This window comes from Emydura macquarii, unplaced genomic scaffold (assembly GCF_026122565.2).
Source record: "Emydura macquarii macquarii isolate MOO-44397 ecotype Brisbane River unplaced genomic scaffold, CSIRO-AGI_Emac_v2 contig_3295, whole genome shotgun sequence".
In the NCBI taxonomy this organism is placed as follows: Eukaryota; Metazoa; Chordata; order Testudines; family Chelidae; genus Emydura; species Emydura macquarii.
Window position 1 is genome coordinate 2,523,134 of NW_027133432.1, and position 26,702 is coordinate 2,549,835.

A 26,702-nucleotide genomic window follows, 5' to 3' on the forward strand; every position below is an offset into this window, starting at 1 on the left:
TTCAAGGCACTGATCCATCAGTTGATGATGGATAAAATTTTCAAAAGCACAGAAGTGACCTAAGTCCCACTGAAAGGCAATGGGATTTAGACTCCTAAGTGATTTAGGCTTCTATAAAAATTTTACCTGACTTTATTTGGGTTTAAGCCATTGTTGCCTAACCCTATTATTTGGACTCTAGTTTTCCAATGGTAGGAGATCTACTATTTGAGGAATAGCTCTGCAAATAAACATTCTGTACAGTGTATTTTATCTAAAAAATTGCATCCTGCTTTCACAATTTGGATTATTTCATTTTTTTCTTAGATTCTCCATGAACTACATTTGTACAACACAGCACAATATTTTGACTCAATCAGAAGTCCTGTCAGTGTCTTTCAGGTATCATTTTTAAATCTAGAAGTTGGATTTTTTTCCCCTTAATTGTTTGTACATCCTCTGCAGAAGGAAAATAAATTAAATACTCATTGTAAAGTTTAAAAACTGTAGACAATGCACTGTTTTAATGTTTTTTTCTGGGTTTGCCAAGAGCGCATCAGGGTGTTTTTTGGGGGCGGATTTCATTTTCATTTTTAAAAAGTCTAAAAATGAAAGTATTCACAGAATTTTAATAGATAATAGTGAAATTCATCACCATGTACCTATTTCAGAATGCAAGCATGCAGACGAACTATCAATCCACTCCGGATGCTGAAGTCTTTGTATTTAAAGCTTTTTATCTTTAAGCTAAAATATCATGTCCCCCTATGTGATATCTGATGGTGTTGTAAGGATTTAGTCAGAAAATATCTTTCGTTGTGCCATGCATTTGACTTGCTAAATATTGACTTTCATTTTATTTTAAATTGACTTTAATTTAATAAGGAAAAGAAAGAAATTTAAAAAGAATGAAAGAAAAAAAAATAAGATGAGTACTTTTCATACCCTGTACTGAGATATACTGTATGTTTTTTATTCAGAAATGTAACCTCTGGGTACTGACTGATGCAAACCTTCCAGAGGACAGATCTTATTTTCTCTGTAAGTAATAAAAATTGGCATAACCAAAGCATTGCAATCTTCTAGGTCCAGGAGAGTTAAAGATAAACAAACAGGGCCAAATTCTGGTTAGTTACACCAAGAAAAACCCAGAGTCACTCCACAGAAGTCAATAGACTTACTTGTTTATAACCTAGTGTAATATGGGAGAATTTAGCCTACATGTTTTAGCTTTAATTTGAATAATTTTCTTTAACAGCATGTACTTTGAGTATTTGTCAGGATTATGTTGCTGTCTGAGATGAGAAAAAATCAATCTGGGCTTGAAGACAAATTTCTGAAATAGATATTTCAAATACTGACCCTTCCTCTGCAGCTGGAGAGGGTCCATTTGCAGCGGAACCCATGCAGTTCAGCAGTGCAGGTTGGGTGACTGTGTGCAGTGCACCAGAGGTGAGTCACACTCTGTGTGAGCTCACTGCACAGAGCCTGCAGGGCTACTACACCTCACCCTCCATCTTACATGTGTGGGTATGTAAGACCTCACTTCATACAACAACGGAGTCATCTCTGCAGAGTGTCTATGCAGCTACTCTGCAATCTAGAGAGAAGGATTCCTGTCATTTACACTGCACCCAGCCCATCTAGTTAGGTCAGATTCTTGGGTCAAGATTAAATTTAAGAGTCTGATCCTGCAAATCCTTATTCACATCCTTAACCACCATGAGAAGGGCCATTGACTTCATCCCTAATGACTACTCTCATGAATAAGGGTTTTTAGGATTGTACCTTAAGATGCTCAGAAAATTTTGGGTATAAATATGGGGTCACATTTTCATAAGTGCTCAAATCATTGATTTTCAGTGGGACTTAGGCTCCTAATCAACCTAGATGCTTTTTAACAAGGGATTTAGGCTATTTTGAATTTTTTCCCCATAGACTCTATGATTTCTGTCCGTGCTACTGCTGTCTTGACACAAAGTGGCTATAAAGGGTCTGGACTCGAGAAGTGCTTTGTGTCTGCAACTCCCATTGATTTAAACAACAATGACTCACCACCCTTGGCATAGGCTTATTCATACTCTATGGAGTATATGTATACTCCTAAAGAGGCCATCTAAGGTATGTCTACACAGTATTTGGAAGCAAGTGGGAGCGAGCCCCCCAGCCTGGGCTGACAGAGTTGGGCTAGTGGGGCCCACACTAGTGCTCTAAAAATGGCTGTGTAGACATCGCTTTAAAGTGGTGGCTTGGGCTGGAGCTTGAGCTCTGAAGCCCACCTCCATCCCTAGACTTCAGAGCCTGAGCTCTGCAACTTCAAAGCACCGTCTATACAGCTATGTTTAGAGTGCTAGCACGAAACCTGCTAGCCCAAGTCTGTCCACCTGGCTGCGAGGCTTGCTCCTGCTTGCTCCAAAATCCTGTGTAGACATGGAACTCTGCCAAACTCATATTTTGTGTGCAATGCTTTTGTGTTTTTAAGTGAAAATAAAAGTGCAATAATACTAAATTCAATTCACAAACACCATGTAGTACTGTTACCAAACTTCTTGTGAGTTTATAAATAATCATACACCAAAGACGGCGCTAATTTGATTTTGTTTTGTTATGTAGAGTTTTCTGATATTTGGCAATCATTTTAATTTTGTAGATGATGAAATGATACCCTACAATGCAGATTTCGATGTGCATCTAGGTTCTGCAGGATTTCCTGTTTTCAGTAGTCCACATGTAAGAAAAAATTTCCCAGAGACTTGGCTTTGGATTGACACCAATACTAGGTAATGCTCAGAGGAAAACAGTGATTTTTACACTTACTTGTTCTGGATTTTTGACATTTTAATTATTTTGTAATAGTATTCTGCATTGATCTCAATGGGGAATTATGTTTTAAAGCATGTTACTATTTATATTACAGTACCACCTAGAGGCCGTAGCTGAGATTTGAGATCCACTGTGCTAGGCATTGTATGAATACATTTTAAGAGACAATCCCTGCCTGAAGATCTTACAATCTAAATAAACAAAATAAAGAAAGGGTGGGGAAAAGGAAGTATTATTATGTCCCTTGTACAGATGGGTAACTGAGGCACAGGGAGATTAGATGATTTTCCTCAAGTAACACTAGAAATCTGTGATTAGACCCAGAAATTAAATCCTGCTTTACTGAGCCATAGTCTGGTGCCTTAACCACAAGACCATCCAAAATTGCTAAATTGGTGGCACAATCAGCACAGTGTTGTGCTTCAATACATGATACTCATTAACTAAGAATTAGTATCAGGAGCTTTAGGAAAACAGCTGACATCTGGAGGATATTTCTATAGAATATACAGGGATTTATTGTTTTAAAGTGAGTAATGTATTGTTTTAAAGTGAGTAATTTATAATTCACTATATAATTAATTATTTAATTATTACTTTGGGACCTAACAAAAAATTTTTAACAGACAGATGGGAGAAGAAGAAAAGGTAGACAATAGCCTTTCCTGTAAAGAATTCAGACTGCATTTATGAGCTCTCTCAAGCATTTTATTAACTGAGCACTAAATTAGTACTTTTGAAATTTAGATGTGTTTTTCTATTGTTAGATCCAGCAGAGACACAACAATGGAAGTTACTGTACCTGATACCATCACTTCTTGGGTAGCCAGTGCTTTTGTAATATCTGAAAACCTTGGACTTGGAATTACAACTGCTCCTGTTGAGGTAACATATTACAATACAGTTCCAGTTTTTGTTAGTGGTAAAAACCCAGTTTATTATTTTCAGTTTTATTGTAACAAGAACAGTAGCAACCTGATCATTTTAATAAGGAGAACAAGACTTATTAGATGCAATCATATTTTAAGCAGAGCTGTACCTTGAAATCAGTGGGGTGTTCTTTAAAAGCTATAGTGCCATAGCCTCTCTCTTCTCCTGTATGCATAAATAGCTATAATCCTGCAGAATGATATGAAGTCATTCTGCGCCTTTGGGTGCCTTTGTTGGAATTTAAGCGCATCCGTCTGCTGGGGCTTATTTTTAGCAATTTTTGAGTTATATGTAGATGTTTAAAAATTGAGGGTTTTTGGGGGTCTCTCTTTGTAATGAGTAATCTCTTTATAATGTTCCCTAGTGCACTGTAGGGTCCCACTGTTTCAAACTGCACTATGTTAAAGCTCGCTAGGGAACCTTTAGTGTACATCAGCTGGATATACATGGACCAATGAATGTGCAACACATGAGTGTGCTTTAGAAATCATGCTCCTGTAGTCGACATTACTGCTCTGTATAGAAAAGCCGTTAGATACAACCATTTCTGGTGTGTGTTTAGTGGTTAAAGGATAAATAAACACAGTTTTCATTTTTTTATTGGGAGTGTATTATTGATGTTTATCGGTTAAAACCGAAAATCAAAATATATTACCTAATGCTAATTGTCCAGTACAAGTAAACTTGTCCAGTACAAGTAAACCTGTCAAGGTTTGCTAATGGGAAAGTCTAATTAGAAGAGGTCTGAATCGGAACTGCCTGCAGCCAGTTTAGTAGTTAATATGTGATCACAGATGTTCACTCTTATATAATGATTTTGTTTTCCAGTTAGAAGCTTTTCAACCCTTTTTCATTTCCTTGAACCTTCCTTACTCGGTTACCAGAGGAGAGCAGTTTATTTTGGAAGTAAACATCTTCAATTATTTGAAAGAAGCAACTGAGGTAAAAATAGTTAAACTCTTTTTTGTTAATGTTTCTTCCCTACCATTTTGTACTCTTATGTTTGTTACCTATTCTAGAGGCCCTCCTTAATATATTATATTTGCTACAGGAGTCAGGAAAATCTGGCTCTACTTCGAGTGATTGCTCATATCCATTCCAATATAGTTGCGTGCGCGCCCCGTGCACTGGTTCCCAGAACTTTTTTCCCCTTAGCAAGCCCTGTAGGGTCGGCTTAGGCACCCCCTGGAGTACCGCACTCATGCCGTGGTACATAGGGCATCGCCGACCCCGCAGGCCCTCAGTTCCTTCTTTCCGCCTGTGATGGATCCTGGAACGTCTGCCTCTTGCTAACTAGCAAGTAGCATCCCCTTCGTATAGCATTCTGTTTAGATAAGTGACTGTTAATTAGTTGTTAAGTAGCATAGTTGTTAGCATTAAGTGTTTAGTTAGATAGATAAGGTAGATAGGCCTCAGGGGCTTAAGGTTGGGCCATGCCTGGCTCAACCGGCTTCAAAGCCTGCGCAGCTTGCAGCAAGGCTTTCCCCGTGAATGACCCTCACAACCGCTGCTTCCGCTGCCTTGGAGAGCAGCATAGAAAAGACAGATGTAAAATCTGTAAGGCCTTCAAGCCACACACCCAAAAGGAGAGGGATGCGCGTTTAAAGGCCATATTTATGGAGTCTGCGCTTCGTCCAGACTCTGAACCGGCGCGTTCCCCCGCGGCACCGAGCGTCTCCTCGGTGTGGAGCGCTCCACCGCACCGATGTCGACCCACCCGGTGCCGAAAAGGAAGAAGCGGCAGGACACAACGTGCCAGGACTCCCCCACACCGGCCACCCGGCCTTGGGGGAGTCAGAAGATGCACAAGCCACGTGGCGTGGAGATTACTCTGTCACCTGCATCTCCTCGCAGGGAGCCTCTCCTGACTCCTGGGGGTGGGGGAGCGCACATGCAAGGGCCATCGATGCTGGAGGCGTTTGCAGCAGCACGCGCCCTCATGGGCATGTCCACGCCTCCGTCCCCCCCTCAGCCGAGGGCGCAGGGGCCGGTGTCTCGGGGTAAACCCATGCTGGGTGACCCCGCTGGGTGGCAGAGACAGGAGTCGAAGTCTCCCCCCAGATGATCACGGAGGGTAGAGAGTGTGGGCTCCCCTCCCAGCTCCAACACCAAATCGTCGAGGTCCTCGACACCACGGCACCGAGGGCGGTCTAGAGGTTCAAGCACAAGGCGACGCCGATACAGTTCCACCTCGCGAGGGGGTCATAGTTCCATCTCTAGCACCCCAGCACTGAGTCCAGCTTGGCACCGGTCCAGATCCCCGGCACACAACCTGGCACAGATCCCGGTACACAGGAGGTGGATTCCCTCCTCCGCCTTGGAGCAGTGGAAGAGGTTCCTCCACGGGAAACGGGAAAAGGTTTTACTCATGTTATTTCCTCATTCCCAAGGCAAAGGGGGGCTTGAGGCCCATATTAGATCTCTGCCGTCTGAACAAGTTCATCAGATGCCTCAGGTTCCGCATGGTTTCCCTAGCCGCCATTATTCTGGCTCTAGATCCAGGGGACTGGTACACTGCCCTTGACCTAAGACACGTTTATTTCCATATTACCATTCTGCCCGGTCACAGACGGTTCCTCAGGTTCATGGTAGCTGACTCCCACTACCAGTTCTCGGCCTCTCATCCGCACCCAGGGTTTTCACAAAATGCGTGGCGGTGGTAGTGGCCCACCTGCGCCGCAGAGGGGTCCAGATCTTCCCCTATCTGGATGATTGGCTGATCCGGGGCAGGTCCAGGGCCCATGTGAGGAACAGCCTGGCACTTACCTGCGCGATGTGTACCAAACTGGGGCTGCTCATAAAAGAGCAAAAGTTCACCCTCACCCCGGTGCAGCATAGATTTCATCGGGGCCACCCTGGACGCCACTCAGACCTCGCTTCGAGGCCATGGCTGCCATAATCAGCGATCTCCTGAGGTCCCCCACGACGACAGCCAGGCACTGCCTTCAGCTGTTGGGACACATGGCGGCCTGTACGTATGTGGTGAGGCTGGCTCGCCTCAAGCTCAGGCCTCCTCTCCAGGGTGGCTCTGTGTATGCACCAGCCAGGCGCTCATTGAACAGAGTGGTCACGGTTCCCACTCAGGTACTGACCTCCCTGGATTGGTGGAGGGAGCCAGGGGAGGTTCTGAGGGGTGTTCCCTTCAGGGACTTGGCACCGTCAGTGACTCTTATCACGGACGCCTCGGATGTGAGCTGCGGGGCCCACATCAGCAGCAACCGCAGCACCAGGAGCTCTGGTCTGCACAGGAGAGGTGTCTCCACATCAACGTTTGGGAGCTCAGGGCTCAGTCTGCCTGGTCTGCAAGGTGTTCCTCAGATTCCTGAGGGGCAGGATGGTGCAGGTCCTCACGGACAACACAGCGGCCATGTTCTACATGAACAGGCAAGGGGGGGCGCACTCCTCGGCCCTTTGCCAGGAGGCCATCCGACTTTGGGACTTTGTGGTGAGGCACGACTTCCACATATCTGCCTCTCACCTCCTGGGGGTCAGGAACGACGAGGCGGACCACCTCAGCAGGTCATTTCTACCCCGACACGACTGGTCACTACACCCGGAGGTGATAAGTTTTATCTTCCGCAAGTGGGGTGTTCCCCAACTGGACCTGTTTGCGTCATACTGGAACAGGAAGTGCCCGAGGTTCTGCTCGCTCCCAGGTCAGGAGCCGGGCTCCATTTCCGATGCGTTCCTTATAGACTGGACGGGGACCCTCATGTATGCATTTCCCCCCATTCCGCTACTGCCCAAAATCCTCTTGAAGATCAAGAGAGACAAAGCGGACATCATACTGATCGCCCCAGCCTGGCCGAGACAACACTAGTTCAGCGTGCTGCTGGATCTGTCCATTGCCCTGCCGCTGCCGCTCCTGAGGCGTTACAACCTGCTCTCCCAGGACTGGGGTCACCTGCTGCACCCGGACCTGGACTCCCTCCACCTGACAGCATGGAGACTCTGTGACTGACGGAGGGAGAAAGAGCCTGCTCGGCGCAGGTCCAACAGGTTCTGTTGGGCAGCAGAAAACCTTCCACTCAGATGGTGTACCGGGCCAAGTGGAAGTGGTTTACCTGTTGGGTGGAGTCCTGGGGTATCCCACCGAGCTGTGCGCCCATACAGGAGATCTTGGAGTACCTGCTCCATTTGAAGCTCCAGGGTCTAGCACTGGCCTCCCTAAAGGAGCACTTGGCGGCCATCTCCGCCTTCCACCAGCCGATGGAATGGAGGTCATTATTCTCACACCCCATGTCTGTCAGGTTCCTTAAAGGGGTGGAGAGGCTATACCCGCAGGTCCGGGATCCGGTGCCTCCCTAGGACCTGAACCTGGTCCTCACCATGCTGACAGGACCCCCCTTCGAGCCCATGGCTACATGCCCGCTGCTTGTCCTCTCGTGGAAAGTATCCTTCCTGGTGGCCATCACATCGGCTAGAAGGGTCTCTGAGATAAGGGCTTTGACCTCGGAGCCCCCATACACTGTCTTTTATAAGGACAAGGTGTAATTGAGACCTCACCCAACCTTCCTGCCTAAGGTGGTGTCCCAGTTTCATTATAACCAGGATATCTTCCTTCCCGTGTTCTTCCCAAAACTGCACGGGTCGGAGGAGGAGCGGAGATGGCACTCGCTGGACATGAGACGAGCCCTCGCCTACTACATCGAGTGAACGCGGCCGTTCCAGAAGTCGACGCAGCTGTTCATGGTGGTGGCGGATTGAATGAAGGGCTCACCTGTCTCCACCCAGCGCATATCTGCCTAGATCACCGCCTGCATCACAACCTGCTACGATCAGGCGAAGGTGCTGCTTCCAGGAGCTGTTTCAGCGCACTCAACCAGAGCCCAGGCCTCGTCGGCGACCTTCCTGGAACAGGTACCCCTGCAGGACATCTGCAAAGCAGCTGCCTGGTCGTCAGTCCACACCTTCACGTCCCACTATGCCATCGTGCAGCAGGTGAGAGAGGATGCGGGCTTCGGCAGGGCCGTACTGATGAGAGCAGCTCGCTGTTGACTCTTACCCACCTCCAAGGCATGGCTATTTAATCACCTATATTGGAATGGATATGAGCAATCACTCGAAGTAGAAAACAGGGTTACTTACCAGTAACTGTTGTTCTTTGAGATGTGTTGCTCATATCCATTCCACACCCACCCTCCGTCCCCGCTGTCGGAGTTGGCAGAAAGAAGGGACTGAGGGCCCGTGGGGTCGGCGGTGCCCTATGTACCGCGGCATGAGCGCAGTACTTCAGGGGGCGCCTAAGCCAACCCTATGGGGCTTGCTAAGGGGAAAAATGTTCTGGGAACCAGTGCACGGGGCGCACACTCACTTATATTGGAATAGATATGAGCAACACATCTCGAAGAACAACAGTTACTGGTAAGTAACCCTGTTTTTCCTGCATGTAAATCATTGCACAAATTAGTCAAATGGACTCTGGTTTTTTTTGGCTTCCTTTGAATAGGATTGGCTAGAAGTAGGATATTCGGTTTGATGGTTGGATCTGGTGTGTCATATATTGTATTCTTGAGCCCTTCCATTTAGTGAATGGCAGTTCCTCTGAAGTGCTGAGCATTTTCAACTCCCACTGACTCCCAATTCTCTCTTTTTCTTCTTTGCCTCTTGTTCATGTTCTCTGATTCTTGGTTATTGCCAAGACGCTAAAAGGCTTACACATACTATAGTGATCACATCTCCTTGAAACCAGTACTTTTTTTTCAATGAGTAAATGATAAAACTAAGACATATTTTTAAACACAGAGACAATGACTGCTTATAAAAGGGAGTCCCTAAGATTGACACCCTTTTTCTATTTAAAAATATTAATTGCAATTTTTATTTTATAGGTTATGGTGACTCTTGACCTTAGTGACACTTTTGAAATTCTTATCACATCCAATGAAATAAATGCTACAGGAAACCAACAGTTTGTGTTGGTATCAGGTGAAGATGCGAAGATGGTTAATTTCCCAATCAAACCAAAACAGCTGGGAGAGATTCCTATTAAAGTGACAGCAATGTCATCCACTGCTTCTGATGCCATCCTCCAGAAAGTTTTAGTGAAGGTAAATATTCGAAGGCTTAGGTCATCTCAAGCATTCAGAGATGGTATCCCCTTAAAAAGGAGGATGTTGCAAAAAGGCAGATCAATGGGATATTTATTTAATTGTTTTGTGCCCTGTAAACTTTCAGACTGGGTGAATATTATCAGGAAGTTTTTCTTTTAAAGAATTCCTCTCTTCCTGTGCTTTAGTTTCCCTTTTAAGAAATGTAAACAGAAATACAGATAAATTTTACAAACCCTTGGTCATGTGACTGATCCCACTGAAAGCAGGGTTTTCAGGACTGGATCCATGGATTCTACAGCTATTTTATAATCCATCACCCTAGACACTGGACTGTCATTCCTCCCTCCCACCCCTTTGACCTCTGCACGGGGGAATTTCCCCCTGAGAGCAGAATTTCATTCTTTGAGCATTATAGTGTTGCATGAAAGAACACACCTTTGTCTTGGAATGCTTTGCTCCATGCTTTTGATCCAAAGCCCCTTGAAGTCAATGGAAAGACTGTCTCTGATTTGAATGGACTTTGTATCGGGTCTCATACATTGTTATTTGTTATTAACACTTCATCTTGATAAGTCCTTACTATGGGTAGAAGTGCCTGCTGTGTTTAAGAAACACATACTTATGCATCAGCTCAGATGAGCCAATACTCTACTTCTTGCAGCATTAGCAAGTAGCAGAAAACATTTGCTAACAACAGCTTAGATCTCACAGTCCCACAAATACTTTTTGTACTATCACAAAGAAAAATCTAAAGACAGCAAATAAAATGTTGGAGATAAAAGTGACCCCTTTTTGTTTATTTTGATAGGCTGAGGGACTGGAACAGTCCTATTCACAGTCACGGCTTTTAGATTTGACTGGGAATAATTCACAAATTGTTTCAGAAACTTTGGATTTCACCTTCCCTCCTGATGTAGTAAGTGGCAGTGAAAGAGTGCAAGTTACTGTTATTGGTAAGGATTATTTTATCCTGTTTCCACCTTCATTTATTTTCTGGCAAACTGTCTTACTCTTTTGCAGATTGTAAATATGAAACTGTCTGTTGGGTTTGGGTTGGATTTACATTAAACTCAGATAGCACCCAAGATTTCTGGTATGGAGTGACACTGTGTCATTACAACTGCTTTTGAGAAGCCAGTCTACCCACTTCTCCTGCAGAACTAGCAGAGTTCTTCCTTGGGCCCAGGTCTGCTCTCCTGCTTCACATGGTTAATCTCACTGAAATCAGTGGGGATGTTAGTGTGAGTAAAGTGAACAAGATTTGGCCCCATGTGGTTGCTGATTTGTGGTTTTCATGACACTGTGTTTATACTCATACTGGCTTCATTGTAATATTAGAGTGTTGGGATGGATACTGCCCTGATTAACTCCCAAAGTCCTCTCCTGTTGTCCATTGGCTAAGAATGGGAAGGTTTCTAAGGAGGCCATTTAAGGCAGAGGAGTTTGAAAAGAATCTTACTTGGATATTATGGTATTTAGGATTTCTTCATGTAGGGGTCTCGGTTGTGAGTAGAATCTTTTAGAGATTCAGCCTTTAATAAGGAAGCTCTAGGCCACTATAAGTCTGAGGCAGAAATTCCAAATGTGTACAGTTAATGAAACATTGCTCTGGGTGGGAGGTTCTACTTTGTTTTTGAAAACGGTAACTGCTGAGCAGTTTGAAATGTTAGAATAAATCCCTGGGGACCTGGGTGAGTGGACAGTGTGCAGATGGGATGGGACAGGACAAACGCAACATGTTGCATGCTTCCACAATGTAGGTAACATCACCCTATATGTGGTATGCATACACTTATATGCACTGAACTTTAATTCTATCTTTCAGGTGATATTCTTGGGCCTTCCATTAATGGGTTGGAATCACTGATTAAGATGCCTTATGGTTGTGGTGAACAGAATATGATAAATTTTGCTCCTAATATTTATGTTTTGGAATACCTGACTAACACAAGGCAATTGAAGGAAGATATTAAACTGAAGGCTACATCATTTATGAGAGAAGGTCTGTATATTTTCAGGAAAGATCCTAGATTTAAAAAAAAATCATACTGGCAGAAAATACTTTATTTGTGGCTCTGCATTTGGAACTTGATTTACTATTCTTTTGATGATGTGTACTAAACGAGAAACCCACTTGTCTGTAGATATTGGGGTTCTCCAGGACTGACAATACTAAAAAGTAAGACAATTTTACATCCGTCCGTAAAGTAAGATCTGCTGAGTATGAAGATGCCATTTTTATGTAGTAACTTTCCAGAGTAAAATTGCCCTGTAAAAGGTGATCCATATCATCATTCTTTGAACTGGTTATCTCTTGCCAATAAAACAGCACAAGTCTGAGTATTTCTGACTGCTCCTTGGATCATAAAGGTTTGCAAGTTAGTTAGCAAACACAATGGACCAAATTCATCCCTGATGGAACTCCTTTGACTACAGTGGATACCGGGTCTAAATTTGACCTAGCTTCCTAGACTGATCTCCCATTAGGGGGAGAAATAGAAATATTCACAACAGTGTAGTTTCCATGAATTCTTTTTGGCCTGATGATTAGACTTTTATCTCCCCAGAGCTACACAGCAGTTTGTCATAAGTTTTCTTTCCTACAGAAAATTTAGATGAAGACAGTTTTTTGTTTTCAGCAAAATTTTTCATGTACCTTTTTTTGTTATTTTGGAAAAATTGAAAACTGAAAAATGTTAGCTGAAAACCAATAATTTTGATTTGGAAATGCTGCTGAAGTGAAAGTTGTACTCTTGGTGCCTCATGCCCCCATTCTGCTCTCCGGGTCAGGCTGCAACTCCTGTGGTCATAGAATCATAGAATATTAGGGTTGGAAGGGACCTTAGGAGGTCATCTAGTCCAACCTCCTGCTCAAAGCAGGATCAACCCCAACTAAACCCCATCTTCCCTGATGCACCATAGTATCCCCTTTTGCTTAGCCACTGTGGTGCATCATGGGAGATGTAGTCTGGTTGGAGAACCTGGCCTATAGAGGTTAATGAGGGCATGAGGTACTTCGGCTCCCATAAGGTATTGTGGTGGCATTTCCAAATGTAATTTTTTTTGTTTTTGTCCGAAATCTCTGGCTGTCAAGTTAACAAGTTTTTTTGTTTTTTTTTTTAATGAAAAGCTGAAAAATTTCAGTGGAAAGTACTCTTTTCACCATAAATTTTGTTTTCTTAAAAACCCAATTTTCTGTCAAACAAAAGTTAGACTTAAAAATTTTCAACCAGTCCTACTACACAGTTTGGTTGCAAAATAAGATGGGGGAGAGGAGAAAGAGAGACAGCTATTCTCAAGTTTATAAACAATTTTCAGAAGTTCTCCAAAAAGCAAAACCAGAAAAAGGCACTCTCACAGTGAAATAAGAGTGTCCAGAGAAGGGATTAAGAGAAAAGGAGGCACTGTTATACTCATTTTACAGATGGGTTGATAGAGGTTAAATGATTTCCTGAAGGTAATACAGTGAGTCAGTGGGCAGGCTGTGATCAAAAACACAGCAGTAATACTTAAATAATCTGTAAGACTGTAGAACACCACCGGAGAACACTGCAATATTCCATAAGGGTAATTTTCTTTTCTTGTTATTAAAGTTGTGCTATAAATATTACAGTTCACTAACCATATCATACTTGGCTAGCTCACCAAGCATGTTTTCAAGCTGATGGACACGTCCCACTGAAACTAATGTATATATTCAGACCTCTGTACACGATATACATTGTCATAGTTCCACTGAAAGAACTGTGCCAGGAAATTGTATTATTTGGAAAATCCTGGAAAATATTTGCAGCAGCGACTATAACATTGTTCCATTAATTCAACATATTTTTATTATTTTTACTATGCAATAGATATTATTGTTGATAGGGCTATACAGACAGCCAGTATGGGGTTTTGCATAGTGTTCCTAGCATGCAAAACCTAGACAAAGGGTTTCAGAGACATTAAAGAATCAGTGGAAGAAGCAAAACAGATTAACTCTTTTCATTTTTAAAAATCTATGTAAATAGATTTTGCACTACAATTAAAAATATGAAGAAAAGGATGTTGCACTGCTATTACTGGTTGTGATGGGACACTAAACTAAGCAAGCAATTGCTACCAGACTATACCTGAGTTTTTATTAAAGATATATATTATCAGCAAAAAGACTATCCTGCAAAAAGGTGGGGATATCTTTTAACCCAAGCCTTCCTTACAAACACTTCTCTTAATGGTTGGCTGGTCACTGCTGAACCACCTCATTGTAGGGTCACCCTTGCAGAGGAATATTTTCCAGCATGCTTTTTTGACGGCTCTGGTCCTTTAAATTTGGCAGAGACGAGCAGCTGCAACCCTAAAGTAGCTATTGGCAGCTGACTGCTTCTTGCTGCATCTTCTGCCTTTCTAGCTGGTAAGTATTTTCCTTTCTGCTTTCCCTTTATCCTATTATTCAGAAGATGGCACATCCTCACTGTGGTGTAACTCAGATTGACTAAAGCAAGGAAACTCTAAGCTGCAGCTGCTACTGTGTCTTGAATTCACTCTTATGCTTAGGTATTGCAGCTGTTGAATTATGTGAAAATGTACAGTTGTGTACCAATCTGACCTCCCTTTATGACAGGAGGGTTAAAGATGGAGTGAGAGCCTGGCACCTCAAGTTCCATAAACAGATCCTTCATGTTACTGTAACCTAGTTTTTTTGTATTCTCTCACTCATATTCACTTCTGCACATTTGGCGGAAATATTCTGAATCATGAGATTTAAAATCTCCATAAAATATATTATTTTGGAGCAATCTCACGTCTCTTCTTTCTCCACCATCTGAAAGCTCCTTTCCCAAAGCCTCCCCCACCCACCCCAAAAAGGTCCAGTTTGATTCACTCGAGTAATTTATACAATATCTGTCTTTGCTTTGGTCTTTTTAGGCTACCAAAGAGAGCTGCTTTACCAAAGGGATGATGGCTCTTTCAGTGCCTTTGGAAACAGTGACTCATCTGGGAGCACATGGTAAGTAGTTTTGCTAGATAAAAGAGAAATTTTAGAATTTTGTCATGGGGACTAAAATGTTTGTGAAACTGGTAAAAATGCCCAGATATATTAGCCTGTAGTCTGGTTTTCTGTATATCTTTAGGCCAACTTGTAAGATTATCTAAGAGACAAGATGACTGAATTAATATCTTTTATTCACCCAGCTTCTGTTGGTGAAAGACAGAAGCTTTTGAACTTACACAGAATTTACTGTCTTTTTAATTTAGATGATCTAAGGCCATTGTGAGGACAGAGTTTTTAGCTTTGCCAAGGATGAGTAGTGAATCATTTTCACCATGGGATTTGTTGAATGAAATGCTTGGAGGCAATTTTTCTATCTGGAAGAAGAGCTCACTAGAACAGAAAGCTTTTAAAACACTTTTAAAATGGAACTAATGAAGTACACTGCACGTTTGGCTACTAGACACAACCCAAAGGGTGAGATTTTGTGCTGTGAAACTCACAATCCTGCATCTTTAAGTCACCTTTGCGTCCTCAATTCCAAGCTGCTTAGGGGCTCAAGTAGCCCCAAGCATAATCTAGGGAGCTCTTCTAAATTATAGCAAACCTGACTGGGCTACCTCTGAGGAGCTTCTAGGAATCACAGCTGTTCAGAATGGCTGTAGTGCTGCGTGCCACCCTCTTCCATTCCCAATACGTGCCATACTCCCGGGTTTGTGAGGGGCAATGCAGCCTGTTGCTGTCCTTCACGGAGTCTCTGCTTGGGGGGATTCACCTCCCAGCAGGCTGAAATGTTTTTAGGATCCCTGTTTGCTCCTGCAGCAGTGTATGAGGACTGTAGCAGGAGGGAGAATCCCTCCCAAAGTGTTGTGGGGTTAAGGATAATTTCATGCTATTACAAAAAGTAGGGATCGCTCTGAGCATTGTTCTGTCCATGCTCAGAAAATAAATCATAGTTTTGCTAGTGAGCGACTCATCAGCCTTGAAACTGTTCAAAGAGTTTTTCATCACCCAAGTTCTTAATGTCTTTTAAATCTTTCTGTGGTGGAGGCTGAGACCTGCCCGTGGGACGAACAGTCTCTCAGAGGATGAAATTAGACCCCGAGCCCCACTCTGAACAGGTCCACCCTTCAGCTTCCAGTGACCCTGGCTGGTAAGCCTGCTGGGCGAACCAAACAGCACACCCAGTCCTTCACCAAGTGTCTTTATTAATGTCTTCTGCCTTGTGCTCCAGGTTCCACCACATAGCTCCCTGGTTCAGCCTTTTATATTGCTTGCCTTCTCCCAGCTCTCCAGCTGGTGAGCTAATTACCGCATTAGCTCATCAGATTCTCTCAAGGTGCAAGTGATTCCTTCTCACCTTCCAAGCCTGCTCCTACTCTAACCACACCAGTGGTTGTTCTAAGTGCTGGCTTCCAAGAGCTCTCTTTAGAGCCGCTAATGGCACCATGTCACACACTTCCCACTTTCTTTCTCCGAGCTTAGCAAGGGCCCCCCTTTTCCAATGGGAATCAGTTTTCTCCTTTACCATGATCGATCTTCCTTATGGAGGTGGTGGAGGTGGTGCTCAAGGATCCTCCTCCACCAGAACCACACTGTCTCTGCTCCCCCTTAGGTGTTAGATTCTCAGGGATCTTTCCTTTTTCTGGGGTATGTTGGGTTCACCTCCCACTCTTTCTTCGGGTTGTTCCTGTACAGGTAACCCCTGTTCCTTCATCCTCTTTCCCTGCTGCTCCGCTACACCGGTATTTCCTACTTGGGCCCCCCCCCTTTTTTTTTGGCTTGTTGGTTCCTTTTTAGGGTAATCCCCCTTTGTGGGCCTGGGGTCCCCTTTTTCCTACAATCCAGTGAGATTCCTTCCCCTGGGCTTCCTCTTCTCTTTAAAGGAATGGGTCTGGGACCAAAGGATGGGGCAAGAATCCCCCTCCTCTGATCCTTTTCCATCAGAACCCCCCACATACCTCTAACGGGACTAGTGCCACCAGATAAATTTTTTCTCCCCATGTATGCACTCTATGCCTAGAGCGTCCCCACTCCTGAAACCACGATGATTTAACTAGCCTGATCTTCAAGAGTGAGCAATTGGCCACCAAATAAATAACCTCCATCTCTGGTTTTCAGCTAACCATTACACAAATTGTTTTTACTCCCTTCTGTGAGCCTCTGATCACCCCAGTCCAGCTGCAATATTCCTCCATTCCAAATACGGGCAGTCCCGCTTAATGTGCCCTTTTGCCCCGCACTGGCAGCAGCTGATATCCTGGCTGGCCTTTTCATCCTTCATCATTCCTTCTTTTCATCCTGTCTTGCACCTGTAGGTCTTACTGCCTGAGGGAATCTCCCCTTTTTTCTCCCCGTTTCCCACTTGTGTTGGACCAGCTGCTTTTTTTTGAAAATCCATTTCAACACACTCCTCTGCCAGTTTTATCGCTGCCTATCTTGTCTCTGGTTGGTGTCTCCTCAACCAGACCTTTGTGGTATCCGGGATGCTCTGCATTAACTGCTCTAATGTCATGGCATCCATGACCACTTCCACATCTTGCCCCCTTGGCTTTCTGCGTGACTGCTCTGGGCTCTACCTCGTAAGTCCACCTGCCCGCACTAAATATGTCTGTATTTTTCAGCTGACAAGCCTACCTGATCCTGCATAGCAGTCTTTAACACCTCATAATTCTTGGCTTGCTCTTTGCTCATTGTCATGTAAGCGGCTTGGGCTTCTCCTGCCAGAGAAGGGACTAACTGTAGACCCATAATCCTTTATCTCAGCTGCACCAGTAGCAATTCTTTCAAAAGTCAGTAAGACTGAATTGGGATCATCCTCTGGGCCCCTGACTTTCATTCCTCATGGCAGGACTTGTCACAGTTTGTATTAACTGCTGCTGTACCTAGGTCTGTTCCTTCACAAACTCCTGAAATGCTCGCTGTTGCCCCGCCTGCCATCCTAGCAGAGCCTGTCACTCTGTCTCCTGGCATGCCCGCAGCATCCTCGGCTTCTCTTTTTGTTGCTCTAACTGCCACCGTCTTAGTGCCTCCATTTTCCCCCAGGTTCAGCCTATCCTCACATAGGCAACCCTCCTGGCTCTGATTGACCAGCAGATCCCAGACAAGCTCCCATTTCTAAACTACTTCCCCCTTCAGCTCTTGGAATCCCTGGCTGGTAACCCATCTGTGCAAACCAAACAGCACACACAGTCCACCAGAGTTCCTTCATCAAGTGTCTATTTATTATTTTCTGCCTTGTGCTCCAGGTACACCACCACTATAGAGTTAGGTGGAACTGAAGCTTCATCCCTTCCTGCTCCCTGGCTCAGCCTTTTATACTGCTTGCCTTCTTCTCCCAGCTATTCAGCAGGTGAGCTAATATCTCATCAGGTTCTCTACAGGTGCGATTGATCCCTTCTTATCTTCCAAAACCGTGCCTACTCTAACCATCCCTTGTACGCTGGGTGCTCTAAGTGATGAAGGTGTTGGCTTCCAAATGCTCTTTGTATAGCTGCTAACATCAGCCTCTCACATCCACTTAGATCCCAGTTACCTCTTGAGGTTTTAAGTGGGATAGAAGTGGTACTTAGGCATTGTACTAGCCCTCTTCCAGGTACTGATTTCCTCTTGAAGTGCTCAGATACTAAGATGATGGGCTCCGTAAAAGCACCTTGATAGTGACTGCTTCATGCAGCTCATCTAACTAAAAATGGTTTAAATTACTGGCCTGATCCAAAACTCTCTGAAATCAGCAAGTCTTTTGAGTGACTTCAGTGAGCTTAGTACCAGGCTTACTATTGGTAGAATGGAGAAAATAAGATTCTCTGTGTGGTGCTGTCAAGAATGTGAACCTTGGTATATATGTAGTGCAGTGTTAGGATGTACATATGGTGTATGAAGGGGTCAATGCAGAGTTTCAAAATGTTCACTGTTAAGCCACAGAGGGTCGTTCTGGTGGTCTGATTACATGGGAAGGGTGTCTAGTTAAAATCACATTAATTGCTGTTTTACCTCATATAATATAAAGTTCCTTGACAAATTTAGGCCCCAATCTCGCAAATACATACATGTTTAATTTATGAGCAACATGTGACCAAACGTAAGCATGTGCTGGCAGAATTGGAGCCTATAATCCATATTTATTTTTGAAATGCTGAAGATATATAAAAAGTGTTGTTTTATGGACAGAAAAAATAACTTTATTTCTTTGCTGATTAGCGATTCTTTGATGTTTCTTGCCGATTAATGTTCACACAAGATGTGTCTTCCTCTGGGTTCAGACAGTGTTTACCACACTTAGGGCACTACTGCAATCTAAATAATAAACCACGTTTTTCAGAAGAAGCTGTAATACATAATTAATTCTGTGTATTTGGTTAATCTTTTCCCCAAGGTTATCTGCTTTTGTATTACGATGTTTCCTTCAAGCTCGTCCATTCATAGATATTGATCCATACGTACTGAAGAAAACAGCTGATTGGATTGTCCAACATCAGAAACCTACTGGTGAATTCTGGGAGCCTGGAAGAGTGATACACAGTGAACTTCAAGGAGGCAGTAATAGCCCAGTCACTCTCACAGCTTACATTATGACAGCTCTATTAGGGTACCAGAATGATGAGGTATTAGAATACTTTGATATTACCTGTAGTTAATATAATACCTCCTAAGCTCTTAATCGTTTCGTAGCATATAAGAAATTGAGGAATATCATAACAAAGACAATAACACATGATTGGGTTAAACTTTGCTACACTTTGGCCTGATGGCATCCTTTCTGTCTACTGGTAGTAAAGAGTTATGTTAAAACTGAGGAACATCCAGTCTCAGTGGGCCTTTCCAAAAGCTTAACAAAATGGGGGGAGAAGCAAATATATTATAGCTGAGGCCCCAGACCTGTACAGCAGCTAAGCATGTGCTTAACTTTAAAGATATGAGCAGTCCCATTGACTTCACCAGAAGTGCTCACATGCTTCAAATTAAGTAACTGCTTTGTTGGCTTGAGACTTAATGCCTCTAGGGTCATGTCTGTGACTCTGAAAAAGATTTTCTATATTTTCTTTTATATTGAAATAAAATGTTATTTCTCTTCCTTAATACGTATTTCTTATAAATTGTAATGTTGCAATTTCATGTTGCTGTTGCCTCCATTTATTCTTTTGTGAACGGCTTTTTTTGTTTTTGGTACATTAACATCTTTCAATACAATCTTTATTTCCAGAATGCCTTTGCTGTAACAAATGCTGCAAACTTCTTGGAAACTAAATTAGCAGAAGGAATTTCAGATAACTATACATTGACACTTGTGACATATGCATTGTCACTGGCAAAGAGTATAAAAGCAAAGGGAGCCCTGGATGCACTAAACCAGAGATCAGAGCAGCAAGGTACTGTAAGAAGCTCTTTATGCAGTGGTATGAATGGATTTTCTTCAAACTTAAAAAAGAGAAATCACTGTTTGGCTGCATCCAGGCATACGTTGGTATATATGTTGAACGCGGAATAGGGAACTATTTAGAATAGAATAGAGCCCTAAAGGACATTACATCTGATGAGAACTATATGCAAGTGAAGAGGAGTTTGTAATGATGGTGGTGGGGTTTCAGCCTTAACTACAATGTTCACCAGAGTGCAATGTAACTATATTATTGCAAAAGGTGAGCTGCTGCCTTCCCACCTTGTTATGAATATCACTTGCCTGTCAGATCTTGCTAGCTTAACATGGTCAGGCCAGGTCAGTTACTCTGCTGATGAACCCCAAAGGTGCTTGTAAGCTCAAAGGAGCTACAAGGCAAGGAAGCAGTGTGGGTGATTGATTGAAATCAGGGTCAGTATGGAGAAATGAGGGATTGGCCTTAAGTAATATAGAAATGTTCTGGTTTTCTCTGACTCCTGTCCCCATAGGAACATTCATCTCTTTAGAATTGAATTTCAATGTAAATGTGTGCATGGATGTCTGTGTATGTCTTCCTGAGTATTTTAGGAGGGAAGTGGAGATAAAGCAAAATATAAGGAGTATAATTTTTTGGTTATTAGTGGTTGATAGCCAACTCAATAACATAAAGCTAGTCAAATTCCAGTTTAGAATGCATTCCTTTCTGTTGCTTTGGAGTCATAAATACATTTTGTTTGGTGGAGGTTAGGTACAGCCACTCTGGGTTGAAAATATTGCAATGTATTACTACCTTAGGGCCTTACCCAGCAAATTCTCCTTTACCAAGCATAGTGCTTACTACTGTGAGGAATCCCATTCACTACAGTGGGATTCTTTTTGTGGTAGTAAGCACTATGCCTTTTTAGTAAGTGTTTTCTGAATTGGGTTCTTCTATAATTATGCATAAAGAGTGGATCTAAAATCCTTTCAAGTCAGTCGGAGTCATTGCATAGAGTCTGGCAGGTTTTGTATCAGGTTTTCAGCCCCAATTCAGTAAAGCATTTAAACACATGACTAAGTCCATCTGTAATCAGCAAAGCACTTAAACACGTGCTTAATTTGACCCATGTTCTGAAGTGCCTTGCTGAATTCTGTAGGTAAACATAAATAAGCAGGTTTTTCCTCAGCTATGGAGCATTTATGCATGTCTTCAGATCTGACATCACTGATGATCTCTCTTTCAGGAGAAATTCGATTCTGGATGTCTCCAGCCCCTGAACTGTCGGACTCATGGCAGCCTCGGTCCGTAGACATTGAACTTGCAGCCTATGCTCTGCTCTCTCACTTTCAGCAAGGTAGACTATCAGAGGGGATCCCTATTATGAAATGGTTAAGCCAGCAAAGAAATCGTCTTGGCGGTTATTCATCTACTCAGGTCAGACAGTCATCTTTAGAAGCTTATTTGATGCTTTGTTATATATAAATGTACTTTCCAAATATACACATCAGCCCAAATGTTTAACAGTATTTAGGTGTTGCTGCACTCAGCATTGCAACACCTAAGTCTCATTTTCAAAAGTGATTTAGGCACTTAGGAGCCTAAATGCCCTAGACAGCCAATGGGGTTTAAACTCCTAAGTGCCTAAATCACATCTGAAAATGAGTCTTAGGCCCCTCAGTCAGTTAGGCACTGCAACATTGAGTGTGGCAACACCTAAATACCTTTAAAAATCTGGGCCTTCACTTGATTATTTTTAAACATTTCTCTAACATAGATTGCTTGTTTCTTATTCTGTAACAAGTAGTTCTAATTAAACACTTACTTAAATTCTTTGCTGGATTAGGTCCTCAGACACAGACTATATTTAAATATTTTTAAAGGGAAAATATTGAAAAGAACAAGAACTGAAATTAAGGGGATGAAGTGATATTTTCAGCTAAAAAAAAATTTCACCTGCATTTGTATATCTTTTCTATTGATGACAATATTGAAACAAAATCCATTGTTTTATTAAATTATTGCATACTGTGCTGCATTCTGTATCTCACATATCTGCACCCTATTTTGTTGGTAACGTCTTTGAGATCTCTTTTTTTTCCCTCTCTTTGTAGTATTTCCCTGTTTCACAGGGTTGTTGTGAGGCTGAACTCAGTGAAAGTGTTCGGGTCTCTCAAATGGCAGATGCTTTTTAAATGCAAGGGGTCATTATCAGGCGAGGCCACTCTTGGTGAGAAAGCCATGGAAGAGAATTGGGGTGAGGTGTGGGGGAGCCCATGGAGGCTCCTCTTCTAGGGTTTCCTCTGTTTTCCTTTTGGGGTAGAGGTGAGATTTGCCCTACTTTAGGGAGAGAATAGGTTGGCCCTTAAATGTTGCTGCTATCAGGGGACCCAGGGGATGCACAGGTTTATCCATGTAGTGTCCCTGTGTCTCTGCACTGGCTCTTGAGGACTCTTGCGCCCCTCCCATCAGCTCTGTGGCAGTGTGATTCTGCCTGTGGCTGCCCCAGCACATACCTTAAAATAGGGTTTCCCAGCATGGAGAGACTGCAGAAAAGTATGCCATCAAGTGGCTTTTACTGTCCTGCAGATTCCGCATAGTTTGTGGGCAGAATGATCAATGTGTACCCTGGCCCCTGCTCCTGACACTCCTTATCTTGGTCTCCCCTCTCTGTGTTTGGGATCCTGGACCCTTGGAGAGGCTATCTGTGGAAATAGGCTGGGGAGATGGTGCTGGGTAATAGCTGACTCTATCTTCTGCACCAGCATGGCTCATTTTATGTATAAATCAGTGTGACATGGTTTGACCCTTTATTGTTTTTATTAATTACTTGCAACTTAGAAGAAGAGACTAATGCAACTGCCATACTCTTTGAAAATGGTTACTGTTTTTAGAATCAATGAATAGTCATGAAGAATAGCCACTTGTAGTTTATATAGCCAAATTTGTTCTTAACTGTATCTGTAGTACATCCCCACTGCTGTCAGAATTTCTGAATGCCCAATAAATAAGGTTGATCTTCTGCACCTCTAGCAGGCATTCATTTTACTGAGACCACATCACCCAACTTGTGCTGGCATCCAACAGGATCCATATAGTACTTTAGAATGCATTAGTTTAAGCTAGCTGTTAATTGTAAAATGTTGGCTCAGTGAAATATGTCTTATCTCATTGCCTTTTTCCAAGGTTTATATACAATTCAATTTTTCAGGTGTTCACAGTAATCTGAGAGATATTAGTCACATTAAATGATGAATACATTTATGAAACCAGTATAGTTCCCCTGGGATTCCAGGATGTTCTTCATAATGCATTACTTCTATTATTATTAATTGAAGAGTCTGATAAAAACAATATCTCAGTTGCAAATGGCTTTCTGATTATTTTCCAGATGGTATTTCTGATTTGGAGTTTGAAAATCTAGCAGCATGTCACTGTAGTACCATCATGGTAAAGAGCACCAGTGAATTTAATCCCTTTATCCACTGTTTCTAACAATAAAGGCTAGTCTAATCTCTTTTAATTTTGACATTACTCCAAAGAAAAGAATGTTTCTATAGCTTGCTCTTACTTTATTTTTGTATGTCACCCCCAAACATATTTGTTACATTTTAAGAGTGAATTGTTTTATATTAGCTAGAGCATTTCCCTGACCTGTAAGAGATTTCCATATTGGAGAGTTTGCATCATTATCATACAGTAAGGTTAGAGGAGTTAAGTTGTTGGTTGTCTGTGTCATACTTTTCAAATCTGAACTATCATAAACCACTTTCTAATTTGTATGTCTGCAATATATAAAATATGATCAGAATGTTTGTTTTAAAACATTTGTAATATGTGTGCGCGCATGTTTTAAAGAGTAGTGTGGACAATTACAAAGGAATAATGCTTAATTCAATGAAAGAGCAGTATTCATGTGAATAATTTATGTATAACATCCCACATGGGAGATCATGCTGATCTCTAATAGATGAATTGCTGAAACTTCTGTTAAGGGATTAATATTCTTTTCAACTATTTTCCCTAGCCATCTGCTTATAGGGAACCTCAAATATTTCATATCCTTGTTGTTCCATCTGCATGACATCAGAATAACAGTTCATACATGTTGATATGAGTGCTTGTTTGAGTACCACTGTGTTTGCAGTTGCATTCAGGATGAAGTTATGGGCCTGATCCTGTAGCTCTTAATAAGATGTGCAGTTCTGTTCACTTCAATCTGAGAGAGTCTTGTAAGATTTGGCCTTCATTTAGTAGGTCTCAATCAGAACAAACAACTGAAATTTGAGTAGAGCACGGGCAGAGTTATCCCATATTTTTGTTACCGATTGCTCTCCTAATACAAAGGGACCATCATCTCAAGAGACCAGACAGTCTTCTTGTAGGGTAAATCTTGGCCCTCTCCTGAGAAATGTCTGCCAATTGCAACCTAGCATTGTTTTTTTCTTGTAGTCCATAATTTCCATCTTCTCTACCATACCATTTCATCTAAGTCCTCAGGCTGGTGTTCCGTGATTCAGTCCTCTGACGACTTCGGTAACTTCACCACTCAGTCTGAATTTTCCAGATTTTAAGGAATCAGTGAAGTAGATAATATGAGAACATGGCTAGGATCAGGAAAGAGAGATTTCTGATGTTCCTGAGTGACTAGTCAGCACATACGATTATATTTATGACTGGCACAGTCAGAGTTGCATTGTTAATAAATGTTTGCTGTCATATTACAATTTTCCTATTACTAGAAGGTGACCTAAGATTGAATAATTAAACCTCTTTGTGCCAAAACCCCAGGTCCCAGTTTTTCCATTACCAACAGCTAAGAATAAACAATAAATCAAACAACAGAATATTGAAAAGGTCAAAGATACAGTTCATCAACATATTTTTCAGAATATAAGGTATTAAAATTCTGATAATTGTGACACAATTATAATGAGAACAAGAAATTGCACTTCATGAATCTGTTATTCACTTGTTACAATAATTGCAAAGAGGATAGCAAATGCTTTTAGTTTAATCCATTCTCTGACAATGTAAAGACTCAAATTAAATTATTGTCATGTTCAGACCCATGCTACACTCTAGAAGGCCAAACTTCCAAAACTTGCCTTTAAATTTACACCTGCAGTTTTGCATGCACAGATATTTTGCATCTGCAAAAAAGGAGAATTTGTGTGCCTACAGAATGCTCTTGTCCAAACACATTCTGTATTTGGTGAGATCAGATGATTGCACAAATTTTGGGAGCCAAAGTTTGTAGAAGCTGGGGGGAATCCCCTTTGAAAAGTTGTCCACAAAAATGGGCAAAAATTATTTTTACATGTTCTTTTTTTACATCTGCAGCATCTCATTGATACAACTTTTTTGTTCCTGTGATCAAACTGTGGTGGAAAAGTGCTGATGCCTGATATTTATAATTATAATTTATAATTATTTCTGGCCAATTATTTCTAGGCCAAACTGAAGGCCAGATTGTGGCTGGTTCATTGCTTTTCCTCCTTAACTTGTCCTCCTTACTGGCTAAGGCCTTTATGGAAGTGTGAGTCTGGCTCAAAACTCCACAGACCCACATGGCATCTAGAAATAAAAATCAAGCTGCATTCCAGAGACAGCCCCAAAAGAAAGTTCCAGGAGTACTTGGGGATGCATTTCTTTCACTATGACCCACTTGCTCTGGTGGGAGTGAGGCCTTTCAGTAGACCCATGATGCGAGGGAGCATGGCAGGGAAACACCAGGGACCCCCAACTAGAGCAGAGACACGGGACCTCTCCATGGATGACCCTGCCCATCTGCATATTTAAGGGAATCTGGAGCTGGAGAAAATCCCAACCCCTATGATGAAATGATGTGGCGGTAACTGTGAGGTAATCCTCACAGGACTTTCCTCCTTCCTGGTTTTACTATGGGAGGGGATGATCTGGCCTGGAATAAGGACTTTGGGATGTGGCCCATTGTGACTGTCACTAATATCTCATTTTATCTGTGGAGAAAGGAGTAGTAATATTCCAGTAGAAATGGTTGTCATCACCAAACTGTGAGCTAGATGGACAGTATAGTCTGCACATGAAGGGTCAGGAAGCCCCAATTATCTAAGACCTTGCCTACCTACTGACTTAACTGAATTAGTTAGGAACTGATTATTTTATTAAATCGATGCAACTCCTTTATGTAGTCACTCAGAAATCAAGATAAGAGTGTCCATGTTAAGAGGTCGCTTTAATTTAATTGAATTGATTTAGAAACCAATTTAGTTAAATTGATGCAACTTTTGTGTATAGAAAAAGTCTAATAGATGCTGGCACTCATCTAGTTTGCCGGCATTCATATTTAATACAAAAGTTTGTTTCTCTCAACAGGACACCATAGTGGCCCTGCAAGCCTTGAGTAAATTTGCAATTCTCGTTGCTGCCAGAAAAACAGGAATTGATGTAACAGTGACTGGACCTAGTTTGGAAGCTCCAGCAACATTTTCAGTTGATACTCAAAACCGTTTTCTTCTTCAGACCAAAGAGGTACAGTAGAAAATGAGGAATAATTCTAATAAATCCTGCCACTTGAAGATATTTTGAATATGTTTAATTCACTGT

The 26,702-nt window shown here is 42.3% G+C and overlaps 1 protein-coding gene across 3 annotated transcripts in view; it reads left to right on the plus strand.

Moving 5' to 3' along the window:
* Positions 1 to 26,702, plus strand: part of CD109 (CD109 molecule) — a 116,654-nt gene that overhangs the window by 73,030 nt on the left and 16,922 nt on the right. For 2 of the 3 annotated variants that reach the window (XM_067532641.1, XM_067532642.1), the window contains exons 16-28: positions 307 to 381; positions 960 to 1,020; positions 2,630 to 2,759; positions 3,570 to 3,687; positions 4,561 to 4,674; positions 9,564 to 9,782; positions 10,594 to 10,738; positions 11,611 to 11,787; positions 14,697 to 14,778; positions 19,136 to 19,364; positions 19,964 to 20,129; positions 21,361 to 21,551; positions 26,472 to 26,627. In XM_067532641.1, coding sequence (XP_067388742.1) covers positions 307 to 381; positions 960 to 1,020; positions 2,630 to 2,759; positions 3,570 to 3,687; positions 4,561 to 4,674; positions 9,564 to 9,782; positions 10,594 to 10,738; positions 11,611 to 11,787; positions 14,697 to 14,778; positions 19,136 to 19,364; positions 19,964 to 20,129; positions 21,361 to 21,551; positions 26,472 to 26,627 — 1,863 coding nt within the window. Of the gene's footprint in view, positions 1 to 306; positions 382 to 959; positions 1,021 to 2,629; positions 2,760 to 3,569; positions 3,688 to 4,560; positions 4,675 to 9,563; positions 9,783 to 10,593; positions 10,739 to 11,610; positions 11,788 to 14,696; positions 14,779 to 19,135; positions 19,365 to 19,963; positions 20,130 to 21,360; positions 21,552 to 26,471; positions 26,628 to 26,702 lie in introns of those variants that run through there. The other variant, XM_067532644.1, reaches the window with a different exon arrangement.